The sequence below is a fragment of the Penicillium oxalicum genome, chromosome VI (genome assembly GCF_001723175.1).
Source record: "Penicillium oxalicum strain HP7-1 chromosome VI, whole genome shotgun sequence".
NCBI lineage: Eukaryota > Fungi > Ascomycota > Eurotiomycetes > Eurotiales > Aspergillaceae > Penicillium > Penicillium oxalicum.
Window position 1 is genome coordinate 3,153,584 of NC_064655.1, and position 14,738 is coordinate 3,168,321.

The 14,738-nt window shown below is 52.8% G+C and overlaps 8 protein-coding genes across 8 annotated transcripts; 5 read left to right on the forward strand and 3 right to left on the reverse strand.

Annotated features, from left to right (window-relative positions):
- Nucleotides 1–92: 92 nt before the first annotated feature.
- Nucleotides 93–415, forward strand: POX_f08309 (uncharacterized protein; the record flags this gene model as incomplete). Its single annotated transcript, XM_050117085.1, has 2 exons — nt 93–277; nt 328–415. The coding sequence occupies 2 exons, from the start codon at nt 93–95 to the stop codon at nt 413–415; spliced, it is 273 nt and encodes a 90-aa protein (XP_049967224.1).
- Nucleotides 416–513: 98 nt separating this feature from the next.
- On the forward strand, nt 514–3,394 carry POX_f08310 (Adenylyltransferase and sulfurtransferase uba4; the record flags this gene model as incomplete). The annotated part of the gene is made up of 4 exons (XM_050117086.1): nt 514–1,136; nt 1,370–1,962; nt 2,070–2,283; nt 2,374–3,394. 4 exons carry the CDS (start codon nt 514–516, stop codon nt 3,392–3,394), a joined length of 2,451 nt encoding a protein of 816 aa, XP_049967225.1.
- Nucleotides 3,395–3,705: 311 nt separating this feature from the next.
- Nucleotides 3,706–4,807, reverse strand: POX_f08311 (uncharacterized protein; the record flags this gene model as incomplete). Its single annotated transcript, XM_050117087.1, has 4 exons — nt 3,706–3,762; nt 3,854–4,037; nt 4,099–4,638; nt 4,749–4,807. 4 exons carry the CDS (start codon nt 4,805–4,807, stop codon nt 3,706–3,708), a joined length of 840 nt encoding a protein of 279 aa, XP_049967226.1.
- An 814-nt stretch (nt 4,808–5,621) lies between these two features.
- POX_f08312 (Type-1 glutamine synthetase 2) lies at nt 5,622–7,278 on the forward strand (the record flags this gene model as incomplete). Its single annotated transcript, XM_050117088.1, has 4 exons — nt 5,622–6,045; nt 6,114–6,370; nt 6,459–6,511; nt 6,585–7,278. 4 exons carry the CDS (start codon nt 5,622–5,624, stop codon nt 7,276–7,278), a joined length of 1,428 nt encoding a protein of 475 aa, XP_049967227.1.
- Nucleotides 7,279–8,156: 878 nt separating this feature from the next.
- On the forward strand, nt 8,157–9,342 carry POX_f08313 (Cysteine synthase 1; the record flags this gene model as incomplete). The annotated part of the gene is made up of 2 exons (XM_050117089.1): nt 8,157–8,274; nt 8,345–9,342. The coding sequence occupies 2 exons, from the start codon at nt 8,157–8,159 to the stop codon at nt 9,340–9,342; spliced, it is 1,116 nt and encodes a 371-aa protein (XP_049967228.1).
- Nucleotides 9,343–9,719: 377 nt separating this feature from the next.
- On the reverse strand, nt 9,720–10,025 carry POX_f08314 (Glutaredoxin-like protein; the record flags this gene model as incomplete). The annotated part of the gene is made up of 1 exon (XM_050117090.1): nt 9,720–10,025. The coding sequence occupies one exon, from the start codon at nt 10,023–10,025 to the stop codon at nt 9,720–9,722; it is 306 nt and encodes a 101-aa protein (XP_049967229.1).
- A 250-nt stretch (nt 10,026–10,275) lies between these two features.
- Nucleotides 10,276–12,148, forward strand: POX_f08315 (putative lipase atg15; the record flags this gene model as incomplete). The annotated part of the gene is made up of 2 exons (XM_050117091.1): nt 10,276–10,464; nt 10,523–12,148. 2 exons carry the CDS (start codon nt 10,276–10,278, stop codon nt 12,146–12,148), a joined length of 1,815 nt encoding a protein of 604 aa, XP_049967230.1.
- A 798-nt stretch (nt 12,149–12,946) lies between these two features.
- Nucleotides 12,947–14,365, reverse strand: POX_f08316 (uncharacterized protein; the record flags this gene model as incomplete). Its single annotated transcript, XM_050117092.1, has 1 exon — nt 12,947–14,365. The coding sequence occupies one exon, from the start codon at nt 14,363–14,365 to the stop codon at nt 12,947–12,949; it is 1,419 nt and encodes a 472-aa protein (XP_049967231.1).
- Between the last annotated feature and the right edge of the window lie 373 nt (nt 14,366–14,738).

Below are 14,738 nucleotides of genomic sequence, written 5' to 3' on the forward strand. Positions count from 1 at the left end.
CTTGGCTCGCGACCAAGCAGTGGTGGAGCAATATCTTCAGGATCACCGCCCATCGACGACCATGATTCCATCTCCGAGTCTGCATATTCTCAATGGCCAAGAGATACATCTCAACCGTCGGCGTTCTTACCATTCCGTTCCACTGTACCAAAGTCATTACAGTATTTTCAGTCGACTCCGACTCGTCCCGCATAAACACACTTCCGTGCGGGGGCCAGTTCGGCAACTCTGCAACGGGTCCAGCCGAGCAGACTCCACCTGTGCCGACGGAGCAACTGTACCAGTGGACCACCGCTCCCGTATGGAGTACGACTGACATAACAATAGGCCAGCCCTGACGGGGGCAATGGAAGCGTCTCGTCACGAGAATACTGGACAAAGTGAGCACATGACTGAGACGGCACCTCCTCCATGAATCGTATCCTGCACCTGCATCCCAGGGTCCGTCTCCGTCCCTTCTTCTGTGCTCCTCCACCTTGCTCAACTTATCCAAGTCAAATCCCCACACGCACCATGCGTCTCCCTTACGCCCCCAACACTCCCCCCTCCGAGGGCGACAACATCACCGAAACAACAGAGATCTACTCCCGCATCGCCGCCCGCCGGCACCCCCGACCACTCATCCCACTGGACCTTTCCCTGCTGCACAGCCCCCCGGTAGCCGACGGCTGGAATAGCTTCCTGGGCGCTATCCGCACACGCACCGTCGTCGACCTAGGCCTCCTCGAGCTGGCCGTCTGCCGCGTCGCCGTGCTGAATGGGGCCGTGTATGAGTGGAATGCCCATGCGCCGCTGGCGCTCAAGGGCGGCGTGACGCCCGCGGAGCTGCAGGCTTGCCGGTCCCTACCCTGCACGGCTGAGGGAGACGAGAAGGTGTCGGCGTTGGAGAGCAGTGTGTTGACTGCGCGACAGCGAGCAGTGCTGCGGTATACGGACCAAATGACGCGCACGATCAAGGTGGAGGAGGTGGTGTTTGCGCAGCTGCAGAAGGAGGGATTCACGGATCGGGAGATTGTCGAGTTGACGACGGGGATTGCGGGATATAATTGCGTCAGTCGGTTTTTGGTCGCTTTGGATGTGGGAGAGAATAATGATCGCGAGATGAAAAGTGTGGAGGAATTGATGGCTGCGCTGAAGTGAGGGTGTCTTACGGGAACTTGTTCTTTTTATTTTCTCGGTTCTTTTGGGAGAGGAAGGAGATAATCTTTTTTTTTCAAAGGTTCTGATGTATGTCCATCTTGGGGGGTTGGGGGGGGGGGGGCTGTCATTACTTTGGACAGCCCTGTTTCTCAAGTTGAGTTCCTCATAGATCGAGAGCGGGAGTAGCGTCCATCTCTGTGTTTTGCATCACCTCCTATTGACTTTATAGCACCATCCCCGTTCGAATTGAACACATAATCCTAGAAGAAACTATTCGATATACCAATTACGAGATTGATCAGCCAGTGATCGTAGCAGAGGTGAAACGATCATTCTTGATCGACTCCTTCTCCCAAGACAACCCACACCCGCACAACTCGACAGTTGACACGACGCCCGCGCCGCATCCCACCAAAAGCTTATCTTATCGCCTGTGCCCCCGCCAGAACGGACAGAAAACTTTCCGCGGGGAAGCGAAACCCACGCGACGTCATGACACAACCTGCGCTCGTCGAGGTCGATGGCTCGCGGTCTCGAATGAACTGATTCATATTCCAATTTGTACCCTCAATTCCGCCCCGATGGGACATCTGGAAGATCAATGCGCCTCGCTACAGGCGCGCATTGCCGCTACCGAGGTGCAGCTTGCCGATCTCAAGCAGGAGCTTGCCCGAGCCCAGGAAGCTGTCGCAAATGCCCAGACCCAAAAAGGAGATCATACACCGGCACAAGAATCGCAGGGCCGATCCTCTTGGCCTCTGGGACCAGAGGAGTACAAGAGGTATGGTCGGCAGATGATCGTATCGCAGGTGGGGTTGCCGGGTGAGTCTCGATGCGCCAAAAGGAAGATAGGATATGTTGCTGCTGGTTGGGGTGAAATTGAATGATTGCTGATAAAGTAATGGCGTGGAATCTTTCGAGTACAATAGGCCAATTGAAACTCCAAGCAGCGAGGGTGCTTCTGGTTGGCGCCGGTGGTCTTGGATGCCCTGCAGCACAATACCTCGCCGGAGCGGGCGTTGGAACCCTTGGCTTGATCGACGGGGACACGGTCGAAGTCTCCAACCTGCATCGTCAAGTCCTCCATCGGACTCGAAACGTTGGCAAATACAAAGTTGACAGTGCGATCGAGTCGTTGAAAGAGTGAGTTCATCCCATGACTTCGCACGGGTCTTGCGAACCGCAAAGACGCTGACCTGGTCCTCTCTCTTTCTCTCTCTCGCCTTGCCACAGACTAAATCCGCACCCTACATACATCGCGCATTGCACACATCTCACCCCCGACGAGGCGCCTGAAATTTTCGCTCAATATGATCTTATTTTGGACTGTACTGATAACCCCGCCACGCGATACTTGATCTCCGATACAGCCGTGCTCCTGGGGAAGCCACTGGTATCTGCATCTGCGCTCCGCACCGAGGGACAACTCATGGTGCTCAACAACCCTCCTCGCCCACCGGGCGACAAGACGGGAGGACCCTGCTATCGCTGCGTGTTTCCGAAACCACCACCTGCGGATTCCGTGGTCAGCTGTGCGGATGGAGGTATTCTGGGTCCTGTGGTGGGAACGATGGGCGTGTTGCAGGCTCTGGAGGCGATTAAAGTGATCACCGCCGGTACCAGCTCAGCAAATCAGCCCGTCACGTCGAGCACGCCCGAGTCACCTCTTCTACATATGTTCTCAGCATACTCCAATCCTCTATTCCGCACTATTCGTATCCGTTCAAGACGCGCAAATTGTGCAGTCTGCTCGGCAGAAGCAACAGTCACCTTGGACACGATCACTTCTGGATCCACAGATTATGTGTTTTTCTGCGGTTCGGCAAATCCGCCCGCACTCCTGGGCCGTGACGAACGCATCTCTGCACTCAAATACAAGGAGCTCGTCTCGCGAGCTGAAAGTTCCTCTGATAAGTCGCCGTCATCCAAGGATCGCCACATGATCATCGATGTGCGAGACAAGACACAGTTTGGAATCTGCAATTTGGAAAACAGCATCAATATCCCGATTACGGAGATCCTGGCGTCTGATCCCTCTGACGCCACGCCTTCGTGGGTACCGGCCCAGCTGGTCGAGGCGGAATTAGATGAGCCTGTGTACGTTGTTTGTCGACTCGGTAATGATTCCCAGCTCGCCGTTCGACGGATGAAAGAGTTGGGGTTGGATCGTGGCGGCCAAAGGTTTATCGGGGACATTCAGGGCGGCCTGCGAGCGTGGCGCGAACACGTTGACCCTGAATGGCCTGAATATTGAATCCGGGGAGCAAGAAGAGCACAAAATTCATTATATTGTCCCAGAACAATACTACGGACTTCATAGCCCAGGCCTGCCAGAGGCGTTGTTTGAGGGGAAGGGAGAAAACGAAAAAAAAAACGTATATATGATTTCTATGTGGTATAGCCTACCCCCTCCGAAACCCTCCGAAGATCAATCCCATCCTGGACAAGAAAAAGAAAAGAAAAGCTACAAGTGCGACAGCCGGGTGCAAAAGCTTTGTGTGAAAAGAGTCAAACCCAAAGAAAATTCGTTAAATGAGAGGGGCATTCAGTTTGTTGCATGGTCCCTTAGTGAGCAAGGTTCTTCGGTGCCGCAGGTGCGGGGCCTTCCGCGGTGACATACGCCTAGTGAAGATTCGTGTTAGCGCCGGGTGATCGCCCACAATAAACGATGTATAGGCCGTGACGAGGTTGAGAGCGGGGGGGAAATGCCTACCTTGCTCAGACCACCATCCACCACAAAGTCGGTGCCGTTGACGAAGCTGCTTTCATCGCTGGCAAGGAACACTACCGCGTGCGCCTGCTCGACGGCCTCGCCAAAGCGACCGCTGGGGAAGTGCACCTCCCGACGGAAACGCTTGGCGTGGTCATCACCAAGCCAGTCCTGGAGCAGGGGAGTGCTGTGTATTTGTCAGTATGTGGTGTTGATGATTTATAATCCAAAATGGGAGAGGGTCTTACTTGAGGGGACCGGGGCAGAGCGAGTTGAAGCGGAAGCCCTCGCGGGCATGGACAATAGCCAATTCCCGAGTCATGGCCAGGACCGCACCCTTGCTGGCAGTGTAGGCCAGCTGAGGGGTGGCGGCGCCCATCAGGGCGACGAAGCTTGCCGTGTTGATGACACTGCCGGTCTTCTTGTTGTTGCGGCGGAAGCTCAGGACCGCGTGTTTGCAACCGAACCACACACCCTTGACGTTGATGCTCTGAGTCAGATCCCAGATCTTCTCGGCAGTGTCAACGGCATCCGCATCATCGGCGTGCATGATACCGGCATTGTTGAAGACGATATCGGCACCACCCCAGGAGTCCACGGACTCGATCATCGCTTGCACGTCGGCCTCCTTGGACACATCGCAGCGGATAGTCTCCAGACGGCCAGCGTTGGGGACCACCTCCTTCACCTTGTCGAGAGCCTTGGCCAAAGCGGGCTCTGAAATGTCGGCGAGCAGAACGTTGGCACCCTCGCGGGCAAACAGGATGGTGGTTTCAAGACCAATGCCACTGTGGGAGGGACAAGTGGGAAGAAGGGCACATATTAGCGAGCTTCGCCCTGGCAAAGTGGGGGACAAGAAAAGACAATCAAAACAGATGCCAGTGCATCGAGCTCTTACCCTGCAGCGCCAGTGATGATGGCGTTCTTGCCCTGGAGGCGACCCTTGGGAGAGGACATTGCGATGGTTGTTGGGATGAGAGGAGCTTCTTCCAAAAGTCAAGCTGTCAGTATGGCCAGAGACAGAGACCTCCGTGCGGGGGAAAGTCCCGAGCTTTATTGCTTGCTCGAGCTACCGGCCGCCGAGCACAGAGCACTCACATGACAGATTTCCGCGCGCGGATAGTAAGTCAATCGCGTGTTCTGCGACTGTCGGTCAATTGTTGGGATGTTCTCAGCAACAAGATCGGTCTGGGAGCTCGACAAAAGAGACCGCGGGGTACTGCTCTGCAGGGGATACCTCAGGCTCCAACTTGCGGTCTTAGATAAGCCAGGACCGCGCTGCATTCCGGTTCCGAGTCTGACGTCTCCGCCTGAGGTTCCAGGTATATCTGTACATGCGTCACACTGGCGGAAACCTGAATTCCACCAAGCTCCCCTTGCGTGATGCTGCCTGACTGTATTGTAAGCTGCGGTATTCGAGCGAGACACCCGGCGGGATTCTGGTGACCGCGCGGACCGCGCTGTGGGTCCTGCCGGCGCTTATCCGGTGGTCTTCAGTTGGAACCAGACAGTTCCGCTCTCTCTATGCGGAGATAAAGCCTCAGGCGGAAACGGACCAAGTGGGCAGAACGATCGTCACTGATAAGCTCGTGGCCAGGGCAGCTTCGAACATGATCCATTCTCAAGTCTTGGAATAGTTCTTCTGTCTGGCGTTGCAGCTGGTGACTTGTTTGATCTTCACTTCACCCTTCCTCCTCCCCCCCACGCCTCAAAAGCTGCTTTCGCTCCAAATCACACCCTCCGTCGCCCTTTAATTTACCTCTCCCCCACCATGTCGGCCCCCGACGTCACTGCCGAGAATGTGGCCGAAATCCTGCAGAACGACCGTATGGTCAAGGTGGCCGGAGTCGACGTGGATGGCCAATTGCGCGGTAAAATCATGAAGAAGAGCAAGTTTCTCTCGGTGGTCTCGGAAGGGTTTGGCTTCTGCTCCGTCATTTTTGGCTGGGATCAGCATGACATGACCTACTTCAAGGAGCTCTCCATCAGCAACAAGGAGAACGGCTATCGTGATCTCCTTGCGATCCCGGATTTGAGCAGTTTCAGGCGTATTCCATGGGAGAACAATATTCCCTTCTTCCTGGTCAGCTTTTTGGACCCGGACACGAAAGAGCCCGTGTGCGCATGCCCACGTGGGCTCTTGAAGACAGTGTCGGCCAAGGCCGAGGCCGCTGGATATCGCGCCATGGCTGGAGGTAGGTTGCATGCCCGCAGTCACCAACAATGAGCGCCTATTTTGGCCTGACTGACTGATTTCAAACAGCCGAGTATGAGTTTTACCAATTCCGCGCTCCTAGTGATCACCCTAGTCCCGAGCGCGCAGCATCCGCGACGGCACCTTTCCTGCAGACAAATCCTGTCGATTCTCTGCCATCCTTAACAGAGGGCATGTTTGGATATTCCATTACTCGGCCCTTGCACAACCAGGATTATTATTATGGAATCTTTGACGCCTGCGAACAATTCCGCTGCGACATCGAGGGTTGGCACACAGAGAGTGGACCTGGTGTTTTCGAGGCCGTGAGTACTTTGCATAAGAGGGACATCCGTCGGTGTTTGATGTCATCGACTACGAGATTGGTTACTAAATGCTGATGGCTTGCGACAGGCACTACAATTCGGAGAAGCAAAGGATATGGCTGATAAGGCCGGGTTGTTCAAGTACGTCTCGCAAGCGCTCTCACAGTGGAGAAAAAGCAAGTAAATGGGCTGACCTTAGGTGGTTTCCAAATAGATATGTGGTGAAAGCATACGGCATCAAGCACGGAATCACGCCATGTTTCATGGCAAAGCCGCGCCAGGGCCTGCCCGGAAACAGTGGGCACATGCACATTTCTCTGGTTACGGCCGATGGCAAGAATGCTTTCATCCGCGACACACCCGACCCTTCTCCCCCCTACCCAGACGTGGCCCACCTCTCGGATCTGGGTCGTCATTTCCTCGCCGGACTACTGGTGGGATTGCCTGATGTGATGCCGCTTTTTGCGCCCACCATCAACTCCTATAAGCGCCTAGTTGAGAACTTCTGGGCCCCTGTCACTGTGTCGTGGGGCCTGGAGCACCGTGCCGCCTCAATTCGCTTGATCACACCGCCCACAGCTAGTGCTAAAGCTACCCGGTTCGAGGTCCGCACCCCCGGTGCAGATGCCAACCCACACTTTGTGCTCGCCGCCATTATGGCGCTAGGCTGGCGCGGCGTGGAAAAGAAGCTGGAGATTCCCGTACCGCCTCTGTCAAAAGGCGAAGATATGGGCGGGGCTAGTGATCAGGGGGTACGACTCGCCAAGTCCCTCAAGGAGGCCATCGCCACCTTCACGCGGCCCGATAGTGTGGCTCGAGAGGTCTTTGGAGATACTTTCGTGGACCATTTCGGTGGTACGAGAGAGCATGAAGTCCGTTTGTTCGAGGAAGCTGTCACAGACTGGTAAGTGACCGCCCCTGGAAAGATCAGTGATCGCTCTTTCTCTCTCCCTGCCACTTTCTCCCTCCTCACTTTGTTTTGCGCTTTCTTTCTCTGATCCTCGCTTTTTCTCTCCGCCTCGAGTCTAACTTGTCTCACAGGGAGGTTCGCCGATATATCGAGACTGTTTAAAGCAGTTTTGTTTCAACGTGCTTTGTCTTCTTCTTTTCATGATGATGCCGATACCATATTATGACTCTCACAACTTTGCTTTCTCATGTCTACTTCGGATACCTTCGTACCTATCTCACCTATAGTTCTATCCCGGAGATCCACAAGCGTACTTCAAGCGCTCCATCCTGGTGATCTTCATTCCATTTTCGATAAACACGAGGGCTCTACATCCCATCCACTTTTCGTCGTAGATGAGAGCTTTCATAATGTCCTTTGGGAACGGTAGCTTTCCTCGATTTTGCGAATGTGTTGAGTGTGGACAGTCGTACGTGACTGCCCGACTTACTAGAACACGACAAGGGTAGTCCATTTGACACAATTGTTGGTCCAGAAAGGCCCTTGCCTAACCATGGCAGGCATGGTCGCTACCAATTTTTGTTCATCGCCGGAGCAGTTTCATGTCACAAGCACATTCCCGAGTTATCAATCCAAATGGTTTGCAGTCACCGCAGAACGTTAGTTGAACCTCGGCAGTGCGATAAGGGGCTGACTTCGAATCAAACTGGGCTGATAAGATAAGGAGCAGAATGACGTGCTCACGTATCAGCACGTGATCTGGGGTTGGGCCGGCTATCGGGGCTATGGCAGCGTGCTTGAGTGACAAGGTGAGCTTTTGTTGAATTTGGAATATTGCTGGCCCACTTGCACATCTTTGTCAAGTCTCAGATCAAGATGTTCCGTCAAAGTATCAGACGCTTTGGAACGACCAGCCTACGAGCGGCCGTCGGGGGCTCCCCTTATACCGTGCGTGTGTCGGCGGCCCAGGGTGTAGTGAACGGACTGACGGAAGGTATGGCACGCTTTTGCTTTGCGTATGAGAATACGTGGGACGTTTCAATTGACGCGAAACTGGATAATAGCTATCGGCAATACGCCTCTTATCCGATTGAAGCGTCTTTCCGAAGAAACCGGATGCAATGTATTGGGCAAAGCCGAATTTCAGAATCCCGGCGGCAGCGTCAAGGATCGTGCTGCCTTGTTCGTGGTAGAAGATGCCGAGAAGAAGGGACTTTTGCGCCCTGGCGGTACTGTCGTGGAAGGTACCGCTGGAAACACAGGAATCGGTCTGGCGCATGTGTGTCGGTCCAAGGGCTACAAGCTGGTGATCTACATGCCCAACACTCAATCACAGGGCAAGATTGACCTTCTTCGCCTGCTCGGTGCAGAGGTCTACCCCGTTCCAGCTGTGGCTTTCGACAACCCTCAAAACTACAATCATCAGGCGCGTCGACATGCCGAATCTCTGGATAACGCTGTGTGGACAAATCAGTTCGACAACATTGCCAATCGCCAAGCGCATATCGAAACGACTGGTCCAGAAATTTGGGCTCAGACGGGCGGCAAGATTGACGCCTTCACTTGTGCTACTGGAACGGGTGGAACCTTAGCCGGAACTACTCGATTCCTCAAGGAAGCCAGCGATGGCAGAGTCAAGAGTTTCTTGGCTGATCCCCCCGGCAGTGTCCTGCACAGCTTCATCCAGAGTGGTGGCAAGTTGACCGACCGCTCTGGAGGCAGTATCACCGAGGGCATTGGTCAGGGACGTGTGACCGACAACCTGCAGCCTGATATTGATCTTTTGGATGGCTCTTTGAACATTTCCGACGAAAAGACTATCGAAATGGTCTATCGCTGCCTTGATGAGGAGGGTCTCTACCTGGGAGCCAGCTCCGCACTGAATGTTGTGGCCGCCAAGGAAGTCGCCGAGAAGATGGGCAAGGGCAGTACCGTGGTGACGATTCTCTGTGACGGAGCTTACCGCTATGCTGATCGGTTGTTTTCCAACACATGGCTGGAGTCCAAGAACTTGCGGTCAGCCATCCCCAAGCATTTGGAGAAGTACATTGTTTTGTCCTGAGCATCATGGCAGTGGGGAGGTTGAAGAATATGTACATATAGATTTCTCAATTTCCAAAATTCATGCGGCAAGTCTGGGATTGAGTCCCTTGAAGAGGCAGCCCGTCAATGGTCGTAGCCCATGATTTTAGAACCGAAGACTCGTAATTGCCAATTCCATCCAGGCAAGTCTCTACTTGGCAGGCTTCGAGGCAGCCCGGACTTCAGAGCTGTTGATTTTGGTTCGATCACCACATGGCGGAATCGAGCCTGCTTGTTCGCGACCAGCATTGGATGTCTTCGAAGAACCGAGAGGGACACAATCATCCCGAAAAATGAATCCATGTAGCGTCTCCAAAGCATCAATTATGGCAGTGCAGACAGAAATGCAGAGATGTATCATTTCTCGGCTTCATCGACCACCTTCTCCAATTCTTGCTCAGTCCACCGATGGAACAATTTCCGGGCATCAGATAATTGAGCTTCCTGAGGAAGACCATCCTTGATGGACTGTATGTGTAAGACTGGAACATCGAATTCATAAACATCCTTCCAACACTTGTTTCGCGAATCCATGATGTCCTTCTCAATATACTCGAATGGACGTCGCTTTCGAAGCTGGACGACGGTGTTTTTAGCAGTATCGCACAAGCCGCAACCGGCTCGAGTAAAAAATGTCAGGCGAGTGAGATAATTGGGTGCCATTTTCCCGCGATATCAATGACCTGCTGGGCAAGAGTGAGAGTGAATTAGCAATGATGTCGCGTCTACCGTTTTCCATTGGCGTGCGGTTCGTTCCACATCTTATCATCACATGATCTTGTTATCAACGGTCAGCGGGGATGCATCACGGGGCCAAATCACGTGTGGAGTCTCTCCGCATCTGCGTCACTCTGGGCGATAAGGTGCGATAGCCTTGTCTCCGTCCTCGGCGTTCTTAACACCATTGGCCATCATGGCTCGTCTTCAGCACTCTCGAGCTCGACAAAAGGGTAAACCAAATATGTGGTCTGTATTGATTTCAGCACTTGTACTGCCGCAGGCTGTGAAGTCCTTCGACAACTCGCCTGCGGTACAGCTCCCCATTCTTCCGCCACCGGCGCCCTTGGACCAGCCGGCGCTGTCCTCCGAGCCATATCAGTTTGTACGTTACCTCCTCTTTGACCATCATTCACGTGGAAGCTCCTTTCTGATAATGACAGTCACTCCGTCATATATTCCACCGCGGAACACATCGACATCCCGACTTATATGAAAGACTCGATATTGAACCCAGCACCCGCTTGTTGCTTCTATCGGAAGATGGCACCAGTGAGGAGTCCTCCGAGGATGAAGCGCCCTTGGTCGCTTCTTCGAACCCCGTCACAATACAGCGCTTGGCAGATCGACGAGTTTCTGTGATTCAAGAACATTTGAGTGCTGCACGGGTATCAGGCATGGCAACGGCGTCGTCACCAGCGGATTGGGTTATGGATACGATCCCTGGGCCAAACGTCAGCGATAAGAATACCGTCATGACATTTGCGCGAATGACAGCGAATGATTATATTGAAGTTCCCGGAACAGAGGACTGGCAAAACATTCATGGGCCATTCAACTATTCCAATAGTTTTGGATGGAAGCTCGATGGTCTTCGTGGTCATATCTATGCCGACCAGACTAACAGCACGGTCGTGGTGTCTCTGAAAGGGACTTCTCCTGCGTTATTCGACGGAGCCGGGACCACTACTAATGACAAAGTCAACGACAACTTGTTCTTCAGCTGTTGTTGTGGGCAAGGAGGCTCGTATTTGTGGCGGCAGGTCTGTGACTGCCAAACCGCCACTTACACCGCCAACTTGACTTGTATAGTCGAGGCTATGAACGACGAGAATAAGTACTATAAAGCAGCCATCGAGCTCTACTCCAACGTGACCGAAGTATATCCCAACGCCAAGGTTTGGTTGACCGGTCATTCTTTGGGAGGTGCTATGGCCAGTCTTCTGGGCCTAACGTTCGGTCTCCCAACTGTTACCTTTGAGGCGGTTCCTGAGGCTTTGCCTGCGGCTCGACTTGGTATTCCAAGTCCTCCCGGACATGACTCTCTCCTGCCTCAAAAACGAGGCTTCACAGGCGCATATCATTTTGGACATACGGCAGATCCAGTGTATATGGGCACGTGCAACGGAATCAACTCCCTTTGCACCTGGGGTGGATATGCGATGGAATCTGCTTGTCACACCGGCCAAATGTGCACATACGATACTGTCGGGGACAGAGGCTGGCGGGTGGGCTTGGGCACCCATAAAATCAGGAACGTTATTCGGGACGTCATTAAAGTCTACGACGATGTACCGTCCTGTGCGCCCGAGGAAGAGTGCTATGACTGTGTCTTGTGGAAGTTCTTCAAAAGCAATGGCTCTGAGATTACAACTACGACTACCAAGACTACGGCCTCTCCCACGCTCACGCGGACTTCCACCTGCAAAACTCCAGGCTGGTGGGGTTGTCTCGATGACTCGACCACAGCCACGGCTACCACTTCAACTACTACGACTTCTGAAATTACTACCACCATGACAACGACGACATGTCAAACGCCAGGATGGTTTGGTTGTAACGACCCGACAACAACAACTGTGCCTGTGACCACTACGTCCAGCTCGTCGACTTCCACGTGTCATACCCCTGGCTGGTTCGGGTGCAACGACCCAACAACCACAACCAACCACATGGTGACGCCAGCACCAACAATGACAGCGCCATCCCCTGCAAAGAGCTCCTCGACTTGTCACAATCCAGGGTGGTTTGGATGTCGAGACCCAGTGTCCGCAACGACCAGCGTCTGATAGGGCGTGAAGAGTCTCTTCTAACCTGTGGATGGCCGGTTTCCACTCTGACAAGAGATATCAAACTCCGCTCTTGGTGCCTTCATTTTCACTGACCCCTCTCGGTTGCACACTTATACACCTCTACTTTTGGTCCTGCGTCTCGTCACGGCGAGAAGGAACAAAGTGAACATCTCTTGAGAGACTCATCATCATACTTGTGACGGAAAGAAACCCACAAGAACATACGACACACGCGAGCGAGCATTTGGTTTTGGGTATCGGAATTTGGGATTCTTGACCTTTTCTTTGTGATTTTTTTTGTCTAGACAACCCTCATGCGATTTTGGACGGCGTAGCATTCTGTTTGACCTGCTCTCTCTCTCACTCTCATTTTAGGATTCCAATTCTTTAGCTGAAGGAGTATTTCGGAATCAAGCACAGTCAAGTTTTAACCTCCCTTGTAGCTCAGATTGGATCCATGACGATAGCTTGAAGGCCTTTGAATTTTGGAAATCCTAGTGACAAAGACAGCTACTACTCCTGTATATTGCGCCCAGATGAGTTTTTGATTCGACTGACGACTGTCCGGGCCCTCGTTTCTCGACTGAATTGGTCTGAGGATGAACTTTCGGAAGAGATGCACAGAATGAGTGGCTATGTAAATATAGACACAGAGAGGTGTCACTCCTGCAGCTTCCAAACAAGAAAAAAAGGGAAAATGTGTGTATTGCACTGCAATACATCGTTTACAACAAAATCTCTTGAATAAAATAAGGTACACAGTGATCGAGGGGTATCATAGGAATTGAAAAGTGATTAGTTCCCACGCCCGGCGTAGTGGATTGTATAGGGTAAATCAGCAGGATTTGTGGTCCGCGCCAGGCGAATCACACTCCCCACAGAACTACCAGATTGTCCGGACCGAACGCGACGGAGTGACTCGGTCGAGCGAGTCCCTGTCGGATGCAGCCCACCATATGAACCACTCCGAGCAGAGAAGCGGGATACGGGGCTCTGTGCGATAGGGGCTGTGCCATGAACGGACGAAGCCTCCCATGCAGAGGAATTCGATGGGCGCAGACTGTTACTGCGTTTTGGGGTGAATGCGCGCTCATAGACGTAATGATCCACGGTATCTGTTTCACCTTCCTCGTCCGAGGGCCCGATTATCGACTCGGTGTCAGTTTGATGATAGCTTGCACTGTCACGAATCCCCTCCAGGATCGGTGGAGCCAAAGGTGTGATTTCTCGGAGAATTTCGGCGAACAGGTGCATTAATTCACGGAATTCAGATGCGTGGAGCGGACGTGATGAGAATCGCGCTCGCTCGTAAAGCGCCAGGAAATCAGCCTCGAGACCGGGGGAATTGATGACTCCGAGGTTCGCAAGGTGTCCGACATATTGCCGGAGACCCATTGAAGCGGGTCTTTGAAGAACTTCCACAACACGTGTATCTGGAAAGGGGTCCATTCCGTCCGGTAGGGTGTTTTCGGCCGGTGCGGTGGACACGGCTTTAGCCTCAATGAGATTCGGGAGTTCCGTGATCACGGTGCGATAAGGAAGATTAGGTAGATCGGGTGATTCGGGAGATGACCAGCCAGGATGCTCGACCGAACCCCAGGGAGGGTGTTTGGGGTCAATCGCGAGATCCTTGTAGTTTAAAAAGCTATCCTCTTCTCCAGTTGTGTCGCGCGGGCAAGCTTGATAGGCAATAATTGCGCTACGCGCCAGTCCCTCCACGACCAGGCGTCTCACGCTTTTGGTGACATCCTCCTCTTCAACGGGGATCCACACTTTGGGGATTCCCGCCAAGGCTGTCCGGTTGGTATAGAGTCGTGTAGCATAGATGAGAAAGGCCAGGACAAAGGTGAGTACGTATGCGCCGGCGATGAAGAAGATGTTTGTGAGTCGCCGGGTGACCCAACATTGGTAGATCGCATCGGCTGGCGTGAGGCAGATGAGGCCTAAACAAATTAGACTGAAGAAGAAGAACGAGCTCGAGTTGAGGAAGCTCTCCAATTTGGGATTCATCTTTGTTGGCGCATGGTTGTTGACAGTCCGAGAGCCGAGGAAGAAGATCGGAGTATGAAAGCAGACAGTCGGACTTCCATCTTCGGCCCAGGTCGAAGGGTGTTGATTGAGGGTCGCTCTCTTGGAGCACACGTGATGATAAGATGGCATTGAATTACGGATTGCGGAGCCGCGCTCAAGCTTATCTCTACTGAGTGATGTCATTGTTTGGCCTACCAGTCCTCTGTCGCAGAGTATACGATCCTCGGATGATTTTGCAAAGTACATAGTTAAGTGAGACTTGAAGTAAAAAAAGCCTACTTCGGAGAATGAAGAACTTAATACTAAGAGTGTCAACATTTTTGGAGGTTTAGCTGTGCATCATGTCCTACCTACGCCAGAATACTATACTACTACCGAGAGGACTCCTTGAACCGAATGAGTGATGCAGGTACATATACCCGGCAGAAAGAGGATATAATACATGAAATATATAGAGAGATGACGATAGACACGATGTTTCCTATAGTAGTCATTAAAGCCCGTATGCCATACAGAGACTGTTCGGTCGATCTACGCCTACAAGAGATGATACTTG